Here is a 13,496-nt window from a genome sequence, read left to right as displayed (position 1 = left end):
CATCATCATCATCGGTTTAAAGTCCGCTTTCCAGGAGCCGCTGGGTTGGACTGAATTCTCTATATCCCATCAAATTTGAAAAATTTATTGAGGTATGATAGTCCTTAGTGACAACAACAGGTGGAACATCCTGGTTCAGTTGTCCATGACGCACAGGTCGGAACAGTATTGACACGCGAGTGCGCGTAATCTTATGCAAAAAAAAAAACAAAGTGTCCTGTTTACCTCCTCCAGTGGGAAAGGTAAAAAAAAGTCTTTATTTCGTTAAACTAACAACATAACAAGGTCTGTTCAAATGGAATTAAATTAAATGCATTTTAAAAGTAAGATGATGTTTATTTTATTATAATATAATAATCATTTAAATAGTAGTGAAAAAAAAGCAATGGCCCACAATGCCATTGTTAGAATTTTTTTGGCCCGCGTCCAAAAGTAATGGTCATTAAAAAACCAAAACTTTATCATAAATTGTCATTTAAAAAAAAAAAAAAAGCCATACTTTCTCGTGAAACAGTAAATGCTGTTCAATGTTGGGAGTCACTCCGAACGATGTCTTTGTGTTTTCTGTCCACTAGATGGAGCGCTGACTCCGTTATCTCCAATCAGCATATTCAGAGCCAATTTCGGCCATATCGGTCGAGTCTTTATTTTTGTTACCTCGTTTAGAAATGCGTTATCTTTGAAAAAAAAAAAAAAAAGAAAACTCCTTGAATTACGCAGGTGTAGTGTCTTGGCCACGAGCGTAGAGACGTGACCTGACACCGCACATGCGCGCCAAGGTTAAGAAAATAATGTACGAAAGACGACTATCAGTATTTTCCAGGGAGGGAGACTCCATTATTACTGCCTTGGGTCTCTCGTGTGGTATTTTAATTGTAATTACGATGATGTCATAGTGTCCGTCCTCTCTAATGACTTTCTCACACAGAAAAAAAAGGGAGGGAAAAAAAACAACAAAGACAAGCCCTCTAGCTTCCATTTCACTTGCTTGTCACACGAACGGAGCCGCACACATTCCGATTCCGGCAGTAGGTGAGACACTTAAGGTGAGAGCTTTTTTTTCTTCTTTCTATAACTCAAAACATTTTAGACTGCTACTTTGTGTGTAGAAAAGAAATTGTGGTCAATTTTGCTATTTAGTCTTGAACCTCCCCAAATAAACCTATTCGAACATCTGTCAAAATTTCCGAGTTCAGATTATTTCACTTAAAACATTTTTCTCCTTTGTTGGTTAAATTACTATCAAGTATCTTGTTGTAGCGATTCTTCACGTGACCACCAGAGGGCAGCTTTGTTCATGTGTAACAAGCGTGCGTTTGCTCCACAGCATGCGCGTCCTTCCACCGCTGCTGCTGCTTCTTCTGCTTCTGCTGGGCCAGAGCACGGCTGTGATGCGCGTCCCAGAGACGACGGCCCTGCACGGCTTCCGTGGCTGCGCAGTGCGAGAGTTCACCTTTGTGGCCCAGAAGCCGGGCTGCAAGGGTGTGCGGGTCACCACGGAAGCCTGCTGGGGGCGCTGTCACACCTGGGAGGTAGAAAGATTCTTTAAAAACAAACATTGTATTTTGATATTGCTGACCGTCATACTTGCTTGTTTTCATCACCCCCAGAGGCCAATACTGGACCCGCCCTACATCCATCGGCACCACCGCGTGTGCACGTATGCGCTGACCCGCTATGCTAGCGCGCGGCTGCCCGGTTGCCAGCCCGGCATCTCGCCTCTTTATCACTACCCGGTGGCCGTGCACTGTCACTGCGCCGTGTGCACCACCCTGGACAGCGAATGTGAGAGCTTCTAACCATTATGTCACCAACTTGTGTGTGAGATGCTCATTAAAATCATGCAAACAAAATATCGGTGTGTGATTTTAGCTTTCTTCTTTAATGCTGTATTTTGAATGTGTGAAAATAAGATTTTACATAAATTGTTTTGTGGAGCCATTACATTACATGACATTACATGACATGACATGACATTACATTACATTTCAACAAGCCCTGATTGGCTCTTTCATCTATGACGTCACTCGGACACTCCATTAGGTACACCGCCATTTTCAGGTGTACCTAATCACAGGCCACTTCATTAGGGAAAAATCATGGCCAAAGTTTAGGTGAAAGTGAAAAGTGCGACACCCGCCCTCACCCCCACTTTCTGATTGGCTGTTTGATCTGTGACGTCACACGGACACTCCATTAGGTACCCCGCCATTTTCAGGTGTACCTAATAACAGGCCACTTCATTAGGGAAAAATCATGGTCAAGCTTAAGTGAAAGTGAAAAGTGCCACACCCGCCCTCACCCCCACTTTCTGATTGGCTGTTTCATTGGTGACGTCACTTGGGCACTCTATTAGGTACACCGCCATTTTCACGTGTACCTAATCACAGGCCACTTCATTAGGGCAAAATCATGGTCAAAGCTTCACGGAAAGTGAAAAGTGCAACACCCGCCCTCACCCCCACTTTCTGATTGGCTGTTTCATCGATGACGTCACTCGGACACTCCATTAGGTACACCGCCATTTTCAGGTGTACCTAATCACAGGCCACTTTATTAGGGAAAAATCATGGTCAAAGCTTAAATGAAAGTGAAAAGTGCCACACCAGCCCTCACCCCCACTCTCTGATTGGCTTTCATCTATGACGTAAATCGGACACTCTATTAGGTACACCGCCATTTTCAGGTGTACCTAATAACAGGCCACTTCATTAGGGAAAAATCTTGAAAAGTGCCACACCCACCCTCACCCCCACTGCTTATTGGCTGTTTGATCTATGGCGTCATTTGGACACTATTAGGTACACCGCCATTTTCAGGCGTACCTAATCACAGGCCACTTCATTAGGGAAAAAAAATCATAGTCAAAGCTTCAAGGAAAGTGAAAAGTGCCACACCCGCCCTCACCCCCACTTTCTGATTGGCTGGTTCCTCGATGACGTCACTCGGACACTCCATTAGGTACACCGCCATTTTCAGGTGTACCTAATCACAGGCCACTTCATTAGGGAAAAATCATGGCCAAAGCTTAAGCGAAAGTGAAAAGTGTTACAACTTTCTAATTGGCTGTTTAATCTATGACGTCATTTGGACACTCTATTAGGTACACCGCCATTTCCAGGTGTACCTAATCACAGGCCACTTCATTAGGGAAAAATCATGGTCAAAGCTTCACGGAAAGTGAAAAGTGCCACACCCGCCCTCACCCCCACTTTCTGATTGGCTGTTTCATCGATGACGTCACTCGGACACTCCATTAGGTACACCGCCATTTTCAGGTGTACCGAATCACAGGCCACTTTATTAGGGCAAAATCATGGTCAAAGCGTCACGAAAAGTGAAAAGTGCCACACCCGCCCTCACCCCCACTCTGATTGGCTGTTTCATCAATGACGTCAATCGGACACTCCGCGGACACTCCATTAGGTACACCGCCATTTTCAAGTGTACCTAATCACAGGCCACTTCATTAGGGAAAAATCATGGTCAAAGCTTCAAGAAAAGTGAAAAGTGTCACACCTGCCCTGACCCCCACTTTCTAATTGGCTGTTTCATCGATGACGTCATTCGGACACTCCATTAGGTACACAGCCTTTTTCAGGTGTACCTAATCCTAGGCCACTTCATTAGGGAAAAATCATGGTCAAAGCTTGGAAAGTGAAAAGTGCCACACCCGCCTTCACCCCCACTCTCTGATTGGCTGTTTGATCTGTGACGTCATTCGGACACTCTGTTATGTACACCGCCATTTTCAGGTGTACCTAATCACAGGCCACTTCATTAGAGAAAAATCATGGTCAAAGCTTAAGTGAAAGTGAAAAGTGCCACACCCGCCCTCACCCCCACTTTCTGATTGGCTGTTTCATTGGTGACGTCACTTGGGCACTCTATTAGGTACACCGCCATTTTCAGGTGTACCTAATCACAGGCCACTTCATTAGGGAAAAATCATGGTCAAAGCTTCACGGAAAGTGAAAAGTGCCACACCCGCCCTCACCCCCACTTTCTGATTGGCTATTTCATCGATGACGTCACTTGGACACTCCATTAGGTACACCGCCATTTTCAGGTATACCTAATCACTGGCCACTTCATTAGGGAAAAATCATGGTCAAAGCACGGCAAGTGAAAAGTGCCACACCCGCCCTCACCCACTCTCTGATTGGCTGTTTGATTTGTGACGTCATTCGAACACTATTAGGTACACTGTCATTTTCAGGTGTACCTAATCACAGGCCACTTCATTAGGGAAAAATCATGGGCAAAGCTTCACGGAAAGTGAAAAGTGCCACCCCGCCCTCACCCCCACTTTCTGATTGGCTGTTTCATCGAAGACGTCACTCGGACACTCTATTAGGTCACCGTCATTTTCAGGTGTACCTAATCACAGGCCACTTCATTACGGAAAAATCTTGAAAAGTGCCACACCCGCCCCCACTCTCTGATTGGCTGTTTGATCTGTGACGTCATTCGGACACTCTATTAGGTACACTGTCATTTTCAGGTGTACCTAATCACAGGCCACTTCATTAGGGAAAAATCATGGGCAAAGCTTCACGGAAAGTGAAAAGTGCCATACCCGCCCCAATTTTGTAAAATGCCCATCAGGTTCTCTTTCGGGTTGTGCATCATTGCAATAAAGGGAAATAAAATACCCAAGTCCAAAATTCCAAAGTATCTTGCTTTAATTCTCACAATGTAAAAAATATTCAAAATATGTACCTTTTCCTTTACAGCCATTTCAAACACTCTTTGGTTCCTCCCAAATATATAATTTACAACAAAAAACATTCAAATCAAATAAATATTTGATGCTTTTACATTCTTTAGTCTTTTTGTTCATGGTTACTGATTATTGTAAATTGTGTAATTCTATCCAAACTGTCCGCTCCTGTCTTGAAGTGGATTGTACACGACATTTTCAAAGTCCACCTATTTTCTGAACCACCTGCGGAAATAGGAAACCTGATTTTCTCTAGTGTTGTATTTTCTTTAGTGCACGTCAACTGTAACGGTCGATTCCGATCCTGGTTGCGGTCAGTAGCGGGACGTGCGGCACATGTCGCAGCGGCACGCCTTGGCCGTCATGATCTCCAATTCGTCGTGGTGACGCCCCCCGGGGCACTCCAGGCGGACTTTGACCTGGCCGGCGAGAGGTGGCACCGTTGAGCAAACGTGGTATCGCCTAACCCACCCGCTTCCTCACCTTTGCCTCCTTGGTGATGGTGCAGCATCGTGCCGCTGACGTGACGTTGTGCGTGAAGTTGGAGGCCACCAGCACCGAGTACCTGGACGGAAATGCGCTGGACTCGCAGTAGCCCACACAGGCGTGCACCAGGTAGGTTCCTCGACAGGTGCCCCGCCGGTCGCTGCGGACGCTCACGTTGAAAGCTGAAGAGCGTGAACGGCCTACTTAGTATTCAAGACTCTCATGGAAAAGTCAGATTGGATATTGCATAACTTCAGGAGGTAAAATTCCAAGAATGCAAAGTGTGAAGCCGAACGCCTGCATTTCCGATCCCTTGAATAAACGGAGCTAAGTTGCTTTGTCGATTCGCCGTTGGGTATTTTTGGACTCACGATGCAAGTGACAGCCCGGGCTGAGGGTGACGTTCTCGTCGCTCCGACCGATGGGAGAGAAGAGCAGCAGTGACATCGCCGGCAGCGCCAGCAAACACACGTTGAAGTTCATCGGGTGCGACATCTGGGACGAAACAAACGGACAAAAAATGTTCTTATGGCCAAGGTTAATTGTTTAATCATTTAAATCTGATTCATGTCATTTGAAGGTCATTGACAACATTACCCTTAAAATAAACAGCTGGCAAATGAGATGCGGCAAAGACTTTCTATAACAACCCAGGCTAAACACACACAAACACACACAGAGTGGTTTTACACAGAATCTAAACAACAAGTCAGGTTTTCCCAGTCATTTGCTCGGCCTGACCTTTGCCATTTGGTTTCCTTCCAACGGGAACCACAGGGCACCCCTATTTTACACTCCGGCTAAATGATCCTGACTATATGTATGTGTATGTGAGGCATAATTAACTTTGTGTCAACTGCTTGGAATGGCGAGGGGGGGTCCCCAAGTTTTTTTCTTCTGAAGGATTTTCATGCCTGCGGTTTGTATTGAGAAGCATGTTCACATTTTTAGAGTTGCTGTTTTGGTTGCAAAAGTGTGTGTGTGTGTGTACTTTCTGTACTAATTGTATCATTAAATGTGTCATCAAGTGTAATCAGAATGAATGAAAACTTTTAGGATTAGATGAACATGTAAACAAGCGAACCACCAACCAAAATGGAAACTCTTGACAAAAAAAAAAAAATAAACAATCACATAATTTGTATAGAAGCATTTAACATAAAAAAAAAAATTCTGTAAAGTAAAAATTCAATTCTTACCGGCAGAGTGGAGAGCACAACTTGACAGCAGCACGGAGGTGTGTGTAAGCCTGGATTTGTGTGTGCGTGTGTGTGTTTATGTGTGTTGTGAGGCTCATGTGGTGATGCCAGCAGCAGGTACAAGAGAGTCCAATTATAGCTAAGAACACGCCCACAATCCTTTTTCCATTCAGGTCCCCTTTTTACTTTTATCCTTCTGGAGTTGAGGGTAAGAATTTTTCCCAAAATGTCCTTTGCTGCTCTTTGTCCTCCAACAGCGGTGTGTTAGCATGTCAGCCAGGGTACCACCTCCCTCCCAAAACCTTTAAAAGGGGTAGCAGGAGGGGGGGGGGGGTCTCTTTGACACAAAGGAAAAATAGATTAGACTTTCCATCAATGCATTGGCACCATACACACATACACACACACTATACAAAATAATTAACTGCCTCTGAATAATTTCATTTTGTGCTCTTGTTTGTAAATAAATTTATAACCAAACAATTCAAATACAACACTTTTTTTTTTCAAGATTGCACAATACATATTTTAACATGATTGTAATTTATTGCTCTGACGTTGCAGCACAAAAATTCCACCTGTGGCTGAAACTAACCCTTCATTAATAAATGACTACATTTAATACTATAGTACTATATACATTTTTATTACTATATATATATTGATATATATACTATTATACAAATATAAATGATTAATATTTATATTATTATAACTCGGATTCAGAATCAGCACTAAAATCATCTAGAAAAGTTGCATTTATGGTTAAAAATTCTAAAGAAGTTGTTGAGTTTAATTTTACCTAATTATTAAAGGTACATAGTTCCTCAACTCAAAAGAAGATGAAATGAAAACTCCAATGTGACAATAAAAAAATCATAACGATTTGATCACTGTGATGGTTTCCAAATGACACACACACACACAGAGCAGGAAAACATAGTGCTCAATTTATGGCCCCACTACCCCACACATTCCCAATCTGGCTATGGAAATGTGGAATTTGTGACATCATCATCATCATCCAAACCCCCAATTACACGCACACACACACACACAATTATTGTGGTGACAGTTAGTGGCAGCGACGGAACACGAGTGAATGGCCTCCTCAGATTAAACGTGGGGGACCTATTTTTTTTTTTTTTTTTCCTCAACAAGGGGACACCCACTTAATACACATGCACAAACACACGTACACTGTGACTCAGCAGGGCTGAATGATGTTTGTATTAATTCATAGCACCTTTGTTACCTCGGTTACCATGGCGTCCCTGTCATTACTGTTACTTTAAGATCTGTGAGAGAATTGTATTCTAGTGTTTAGTCCATGTTATTCTGGGCTGTGTGATAATGTGAGGAGAGGATGAGGCAAAGTTTCCCTTAGCGCCCCCGGCCCCTCCGCAAAATATTGACCCCCCCCACCCCCACTATATTCATACATACGTGTGGAAATCTCACATATAAGCAATCTCACATATATCTTACCGATAAACTAACACATAACGCAATCGACTTATTTAGGTGTGTGTGCCAAAAATCGTGACAATGCCTCACGCACACACCCTTGGAGCCGGAACACTTGACTAATTTAGATTGACGGGAGGAAAGTGGAGTTTCCATATGGCGACACTCACTGAAGATTCGGCACGCGCGCGCACACACCCACACACACACACACACGACACCATCAAGTGGAAACATGAGGCGAGCGGCGTTATGTCCATCAATTAGCAGAGTAAAGCCTTGGAATGTGTTCCACATTACATGAAGAGACGGAAGAGAAAAGCGTCTAATCCATCAAATCCGTTTAATATAAATGACATGAAAGAGAGGAAATCCATCCTGGAGGGATTATCTCTATTATCGTCCAAAAAGGCCGGAAAGTCTATAGAAACGAAAAAGACAATTGAGGTGGTAATATTTGGTCCAATATGTTTTGTTTTGTCAATGTCCAGAGCAAGGTTATAACCCAAACTAACAAATTAACACTTCACTTTGTTTCCGTTAATGTATTTTTTTTTTATTCAAAATTGCTCAACGTCCATACAGAAGAATGTAATTTACTAGATTTTGTTACAAACAGTGAGCCTTTTTTACTCATTCGAAATGAAGCAATTTAAAGAACCTAATACAAATTAATAAACTAATAAATAAAATAATTGAATTTAAAAAAGAAATGTCAAAACGATATCAAAAACTATATTGAAAAATCCAAACGTATACCGAACAAATACCGAAACGTATTGTGAAGGTCTGAAGGACTTGTCCACTTTGACCACGTCCAAGGCGAAGGGGGGCATTGAATTTGAGTGGACCATGTTCCGTGACTCCATGGTTGAGGTGGCTGACTGGTGCAATGGCCCGGTGCCTGTCAGAGCGACAACTCCCAAACTCGTCGGTGGACATGAAGGACGAAGTCAAGCTAAGACACGAGTCCTGTCAAGCAAAAGGCGCTTTTGACGGTTACCGAGGCAAAAAGTCAGGCATGGAAGGAGTTCTGTGAGATCATGGAGAACAACTTCAAGGAAATCCTGGTTCAGTATCCAACATCCCGAGGGGGAAGCAGTGCGCCAGCGCTTCGCTGCGTTTTAAGTCAGTACGGGGAATAATTCCAAGACCTCCTGTAGTCGGTAAAAGTTCCCAGGCAGTGTGTACTTAAGGACAGTAACTAAGTATTTCTACTGCAGCTAACTAAATATGTTAGCAACAGTTGAGCTAAGCAGTTTTTTTTTTTTCTTCTTCTTTTCAGTCTAATGTGAATCAAAGGCTTTTTCTTTTTTTCAAATTGAACGTTGGAAGTGTCATTATCGCTGCGTGTTTCACTCCTTTTCATTTTGTTGTGTGCGACAGCGCCGGAGATGAGCTCACTCTTCAGATCAAATGTAATACTTTTGAAAGCCCTGCAAGCTTTTGTAAAGGCGCCTCCATTCTCATTTGAGGAAAACAAATAACTCAATAGGACGGTACAATTAGTGGAAATCATTTTTTCCATTCCAAACCAATGCACACTGGGCGGGTGGAAGTGTTGGGAAGTTGGAGTGGACAAGTGGCAAAGAAAGAAGGATCATTTGGTTGCCATCACCAGGAACACACAATTACACGTGCACTCTCTCTGACTGCCGCAATGCTATGATTAAACTTAATCACACTTCTTTTGCTACCTGTCTGCACTCATGCTTGCCTGAGGCTGCCTCACAAGCGACAATGCGGCCACTGTTTGTATGCGCGTTCGGTGTTGGGGGGGCGACCGCACCGGGATTGAGCAATGGCGGCTAATCAGCAGCTAAAGTGATGGGGGGGGAAAATGACTACTGTGTATTATTATGTCATGAAAAATGTCAAAGAATAGCAATACAGGGCAATTAACGTTTTATTGCAACGCGTTTGTGCTGCAAATTGGGCTTTTACTTCAAGTTTTGGCAAAATGTCAGATTGTGGAATTCCAATGGCTAGAGCAGGCGCTTGAATTTGGCGCCCCCTAGTGGCAAGCTACATGATAAAGGTGCCAAAGCAAGTGCTGTAACTGAATTATATAAGCTTGCGCATTTTCGGCACTGTCGTTTTGAAATAATGATCTGTTTTTGTGGACAGTAATAGAGATTTCAGATTTAGATTCGAATTTAGAATTAAATTAGATTAATCAAATAACTGAAAAAAATAATAGACAGATAAATCAATGATTAAAGATGTTGAAATGTATTTAGATTATCCACATAATCAGTAATGTAATCAGATTTGTTTCTTTGAATTTAATAACCTTAAAAAATGTGGGCTTTGTAGAAATTTTACGTTTCGCATGTTAAGGAGAATGACAAAAACTTTGTTCAGCCTGATGTATATGCAGATGTGTAAATCATTATTGAAAAAAGTCAAATCGTTTGAGAAAAGATAGGTAGTCTGACAAAAAATGACATCCTCTAAATAAATATATTTTTAAAAAAATGCTATTAGGTGTAAAGTGTGTTTAGTCAGACAAAAAAAGACGGCCTAAAAAAAAAATGTAACACAAGCTGTACTACCAGTGTCCTGCAGCAGAGGGCAACATTACCGCTTGATGTTCAGGAGGGTGAAAAGTGAGAACCTGCTGCTCAACACTCACTCAGGACTCAGACGTCCAACAGCTGCACACGTCCTGCTCCGTTTTGGTCCGGTCTGCTACGTCCTCCTTGAATCTCTCCATCCTGGATCTGATTACAGTTGTACGCCCTCTTCCATCCAGGTCTAGTCTGGTCCGTCATGAGGAGCAATTTGTTCTACATCTTCTGGGTGAGACCTTTCACCAACCGCCTCCATCTTGTCCTGTTCAGTGCGGTGAGGGGCAACATGTGAAAATAATCAATAGTGGTACAAATATTTCGTTATTGCAGTGGATTCTTCAGGTCATTGTATTTGAGACTGCCTGGGAATGAATGAAATCAAACTTATTGTGATGTGCCCGCAAAAGGTGTCTGCGTGCTGCGTCGCACCCGCGTTCTCCTGGCACGATCTCGACAACAGCGAGTACGACTGCTGGCCTCTGGAGCGCCCCAACGACTCCAACATGATCAGTTGCGGAGGTGAGAGCCTTCATCGTATCCGGGCATGTCGGTGGCGGCGGCGCTAACGGCGGCGTGTCGCGCGCAGGTCTGGAAATGGCGTGGGTACTGCGGCCTCCCGAGACGGTGAAGAGCGGCGAGGTGTTCAGCGTCATCTACTCGGTCTCCATCCGTGACTCTTTTTACAGCTGGGCCGTGGACAACCGCATCTTCCCTCTCGGGTAGCCCTGCACACGCAGTCACTGGCGGCAGCACGTGTATGCTTGACCCTACACGTGTTCAGTTCCATAGTGGACGCGGAAGACGCTCGGAGGTTCTGTGAGCATCACGAGTGTCCCGCCAACTGGAAGGACGCTAACGGTGAAAACTGCTGCATTCATCATGCCAACATCCACTCCTGTCCGCTGGCACACATGGTACTGACCCGCACGAGCATACGCGGGCGGGGGGGTTGGCGTGCGGCGATCGCTCATATTTGTCTCCAGACTTCAGAGAGCATCTGCGGTCCGTGGATTCCCGATGATGGAAAGATCTTCACGCACACTATCTCCACATCGGGCAAAATGACGCAGACCAACTGGAGCGCCAAGGTGAGACAGATTTGACGGGCAGCACGGCGGGAGAAGAGCGGTCTCATGAAGGCACGTCACCTTCTCCCAGGTGGTTCTGCTCCACGTGGGCCTGACTTCCCTCATCGCTCACATCCGAGTGGGCCGCATGCAGGTGGCTCTGGAGGCCAAGAGCACCGTGCTGCCCTCCACAGGTACGAGAGGGATGCCGCCGCCTCAACGTCGACACCTAACCGACTTCCGGCCGTTTCAGTCTGCGGCGACGGCGAGTGCCAGGAGGAGGAGCTTTGCTCCACCTGTCCCGCCGACTGTGGTGAATGCCCCATGAGCCCGTCGGCCAAATTGGCAATTGGACTGCCGCTGAGCCTGCTGTGCCTCGGCTTCGTCCTGACCGCCATGGTGAGAAACGGCCTCGGGCCGCCGCCGCCGCCACGTGTGTGTGCCTCTGAGCGCGTCTGCTGTGTATTTAGTGGTTGAGGTACCAGAAGCAGAAGCTGTTGTGGGATGAGAGCTGGATCATCGATTTTGACCTCATCAAGCAAGGTACGGAAATCCGCCGCGGCCGAGCGGCAACTATTCATTCGGGGGGGTCTTTTGCCGCCACAGACCAGCACGCGCGGGTGACCATGAGCAGTTTGATGAGCGTGCCCGTGGCTCACAGCGACAGCAACACCAGCTGCGTGACCACCTTCACTTCCTGCGGGGGGCAAGCGGGAAACAAGAAGACCACCTTCACCCGCACGGGGATCTAGTACGCTCAAACATTTGACCTTTCACCCTTGGACACAAAGGCAAAGTGGTGTCGGTGTGTTACAGTGATGGCAGGACGGTGGCCATCAAGAAGATTCCCAGCAAGTCCTTTTCTCTATCCAAGAGCATCAGGCAGGAAGTCAAGCAAGTCAGGTGAGACGTCACAAGATGGAAACGGCATCGTTCCATAATCCCTTGACTGTTGTCGTCGGTATGAAGCGATTCCAAACAGAGCTTGCGTGTGTCCAGGGAGTTGGACCACCCCAACTTGTGCAAGTTCATCGGAGGCTGCGTCCAGGTGCCGAATGCTGCCATAGTGACCGAGTACTGCCCCAAGGGGAGCCTCAACGACGTCCTGCTCAATGAGGAGATCCCACTCAACTGGGGCTTCAGGTAAACTGGCCACAGCATGCATTTTAGGACAAGGCGGCCATAACATCAGCACCTCCTAGGTTTTCCTTCGCCACCGACATCGCCAGAGGGATGGCGTACCTGCACCAACACCGCATCTGTCATGGCCGTCTCAAGTCTCTTAACTGTGTGCTGGACGACCGCTGGGTGTCCAAAATCACCGGTGAGCATCCCCCACCCCCACCCGCACATATGGACCGAACTCCACCCACCTTTGACCTGCGTGTAGATTACGGGCTGAGAGTGTATCGCCGCGGGGAAGGGACGGAGCCTCTCTCCACCTATCAGCAGAGACTCCAAGAAGTGTACATGCCTCCCGAGTTTCAAGACGCCAACGCTGAGCCGACGTTGGCCGGAGATGTCTTCAGGTGAACACATAAGAACAGAACACAAAGAGTTATTTGGAATTTGTATTGAAGACCCGGCACACATTAACAACAATCTGTGTGTGTGTGTGTGTGTGTGTGTGTGTGTGTGTGTGTGTGAGTGTGTGTGTGTGTGTGTGTGTGTGTGTGTGTGCGCAGTTTTTCCATAATCCTACTGGAGATCGCCACGCGCAGTGACCCTGTACCCGTAAGTGCGCATGCAATATATAGTTGCGCTTGTTTCCCTCGACATTCGGAACTGCAGAGTGGTTGGGAATCCCGCCGCTAAAAAACAACCATCCAAATGCTCTGCAGGTGGACGAGTCCAGTCTGGAATGTTCTTGCTGTCTGCCTCTGCCCGAGCTGATCTGCAGCAAAGCCGACAATACCTGCCCGTGCCCCGCCGACTACGTGGAGGTGAGCCGGCTCACTGACGCGACGCTAGCGTTGGGCGC

The 13,496-nt window shown here is 45.8% G+C and overlaps 3 protein-coding genes across 5 annotated transcripts in view; 2 read left to right on the top strand and 1 right to left on the bottom strand.

Annotated features, from left to right (window-relative positions):
* The first annotated feature begins 708 nt into the window (after positions 1-708).
* gphb5 (glycoprotein hormone subunit beta 5) lies at positions 709-1,799 on the top strand. The gene is made up of 3 exons (XM_085904367.1): positions 709-1,046; positions 1,328-1,532; positions 1,611-1,799. The coding sequence occupies exons 2-3, from the start codon at positions 1,329-1,331 to the stop codon at positions 1,797-1,799; spliced, it is 393 nt and encodes a 130-aa protein (XP_085760493.1). The 5' UTR covers positions 709-1,046; position 1,328.
* A 2,868-nt stretch (positions 1,800-4,667) lies between these two features.
* The window catches only part of gpha2 (glycoprotein hormone subunit alpha 2), a 12,051-nt gene continuing 3,222 nt past the window's right edge, over positions 4,668-13,496 (bottom strand). Inside the window, exons 4-9 of one of the 3 annotated variants that reach the window (XM_085902111.1) lie at positions 12,889-13,038; positions 10,511-10,710; positions 6,409-6,745; positions 5,581-5,704; positions 5,207-5,391; positions 4,668-5,142 (exon numbers count right to left, since the gene is read on the bottom strand). In XM_085902111.1, the coding sequence (XP_085758237.1) occupies positions 5,038-5,142; positions 5,207-5,391; positions 5,581-5,704 (414 nt within the window). In that variant the 5' untranslated portion in view covers positions 6,409-6,745; positions 10,511-10,710; positions 12,889-13,038 and the 3' untranslated portion in view covers positions 4,668-5,037. Of the gene's footprint in view, positions 5,143-5,206; positions 5,392-5,580; positions 6,746-10,510; positions 10,711-10,877; positions 11,599-12,888; positions 13,039-13,496 lie in introns of those variants that run through there. The other 2 variants (XM_085902127.1, XM_085902120.1) reach the window with 2 other exon arrangements.
* Positions 10,648-13,496, top strand: part of LOC147060143 (atrial natriuretic peptide receptor 2) — a 4,688-nt gene continuing 1,839 nt past the window's right edge. The window contains exons 1-15 of the mRNA XM_085906616.1: positions 10,648-10,722; positions 10,856-10,967; positions 11,035-11,167; positions 11,230-11,362; positions 11,432-11,536; positions 11,607-11,709; positions 11,769-11,914; positions 11,986-12,058; positions 12,122-12,266; positions 12,332-12,418; positions 12,515-12,658; positions 12,718-12,839; positions 12,906-13,044; positions 13,201-13,249; positions 13,357-13,458. Of these exons, the coding sequence (XP_085762742.1) occupies positions 10,648-10,722; positions 10,856-10,967; positions 11,035-11,167; positions 11,230-11,362; positions 11,432-11,536; positions 11,607-11,709; positions 11,769-11,914; positions 11,986-12,058; positions 12,122-12,266; positions 12,332-12,418; positions 12,515-12,658; positions 12,718-12,839; positions 12,906-13,044; positions 13,201-13,249; positions 13,357-13,458 (1,668 nt within the window). The remainder of the gene's footprint in view (positions 10,723-10,855; positions 10,968-11,034; positions 11,168-11,229; positions 11,363-11,431; positions 11,537-11,606; positions 11,710-11,768; positions 11,915-11,985; positions 12,059-12,121; positions 12,267-12,331; positions 12,419-12,514; positions 12,659-12,717; positions 12,840-12,905; positions 13,045-13,200; positions 13,250-13,356; positions 13,459-13,496) is intronic.

Source organism: Syngnathus leptorhynchus, chromosome 2 (assembly GCF_054491065.1).
Source record: "Syngnathus leptorhynchus isolate UIUO chromosome 2, UIUO_Slep, whole genome shotgun sequence".
Taxonomy (NCBI): domain Eukaryota; kingdom Metazoa; phylum Chordata; class Actinopteri; order Syngnathiformes; family Syngnathidae; genus Syngnathus; species Syngnathus leptorhynchus.
The sequence above is the reverse complement of the archived record's forward strand: the minus strand, read 5'-3'. Positions and strand labels throughout refer to the sequence as shown.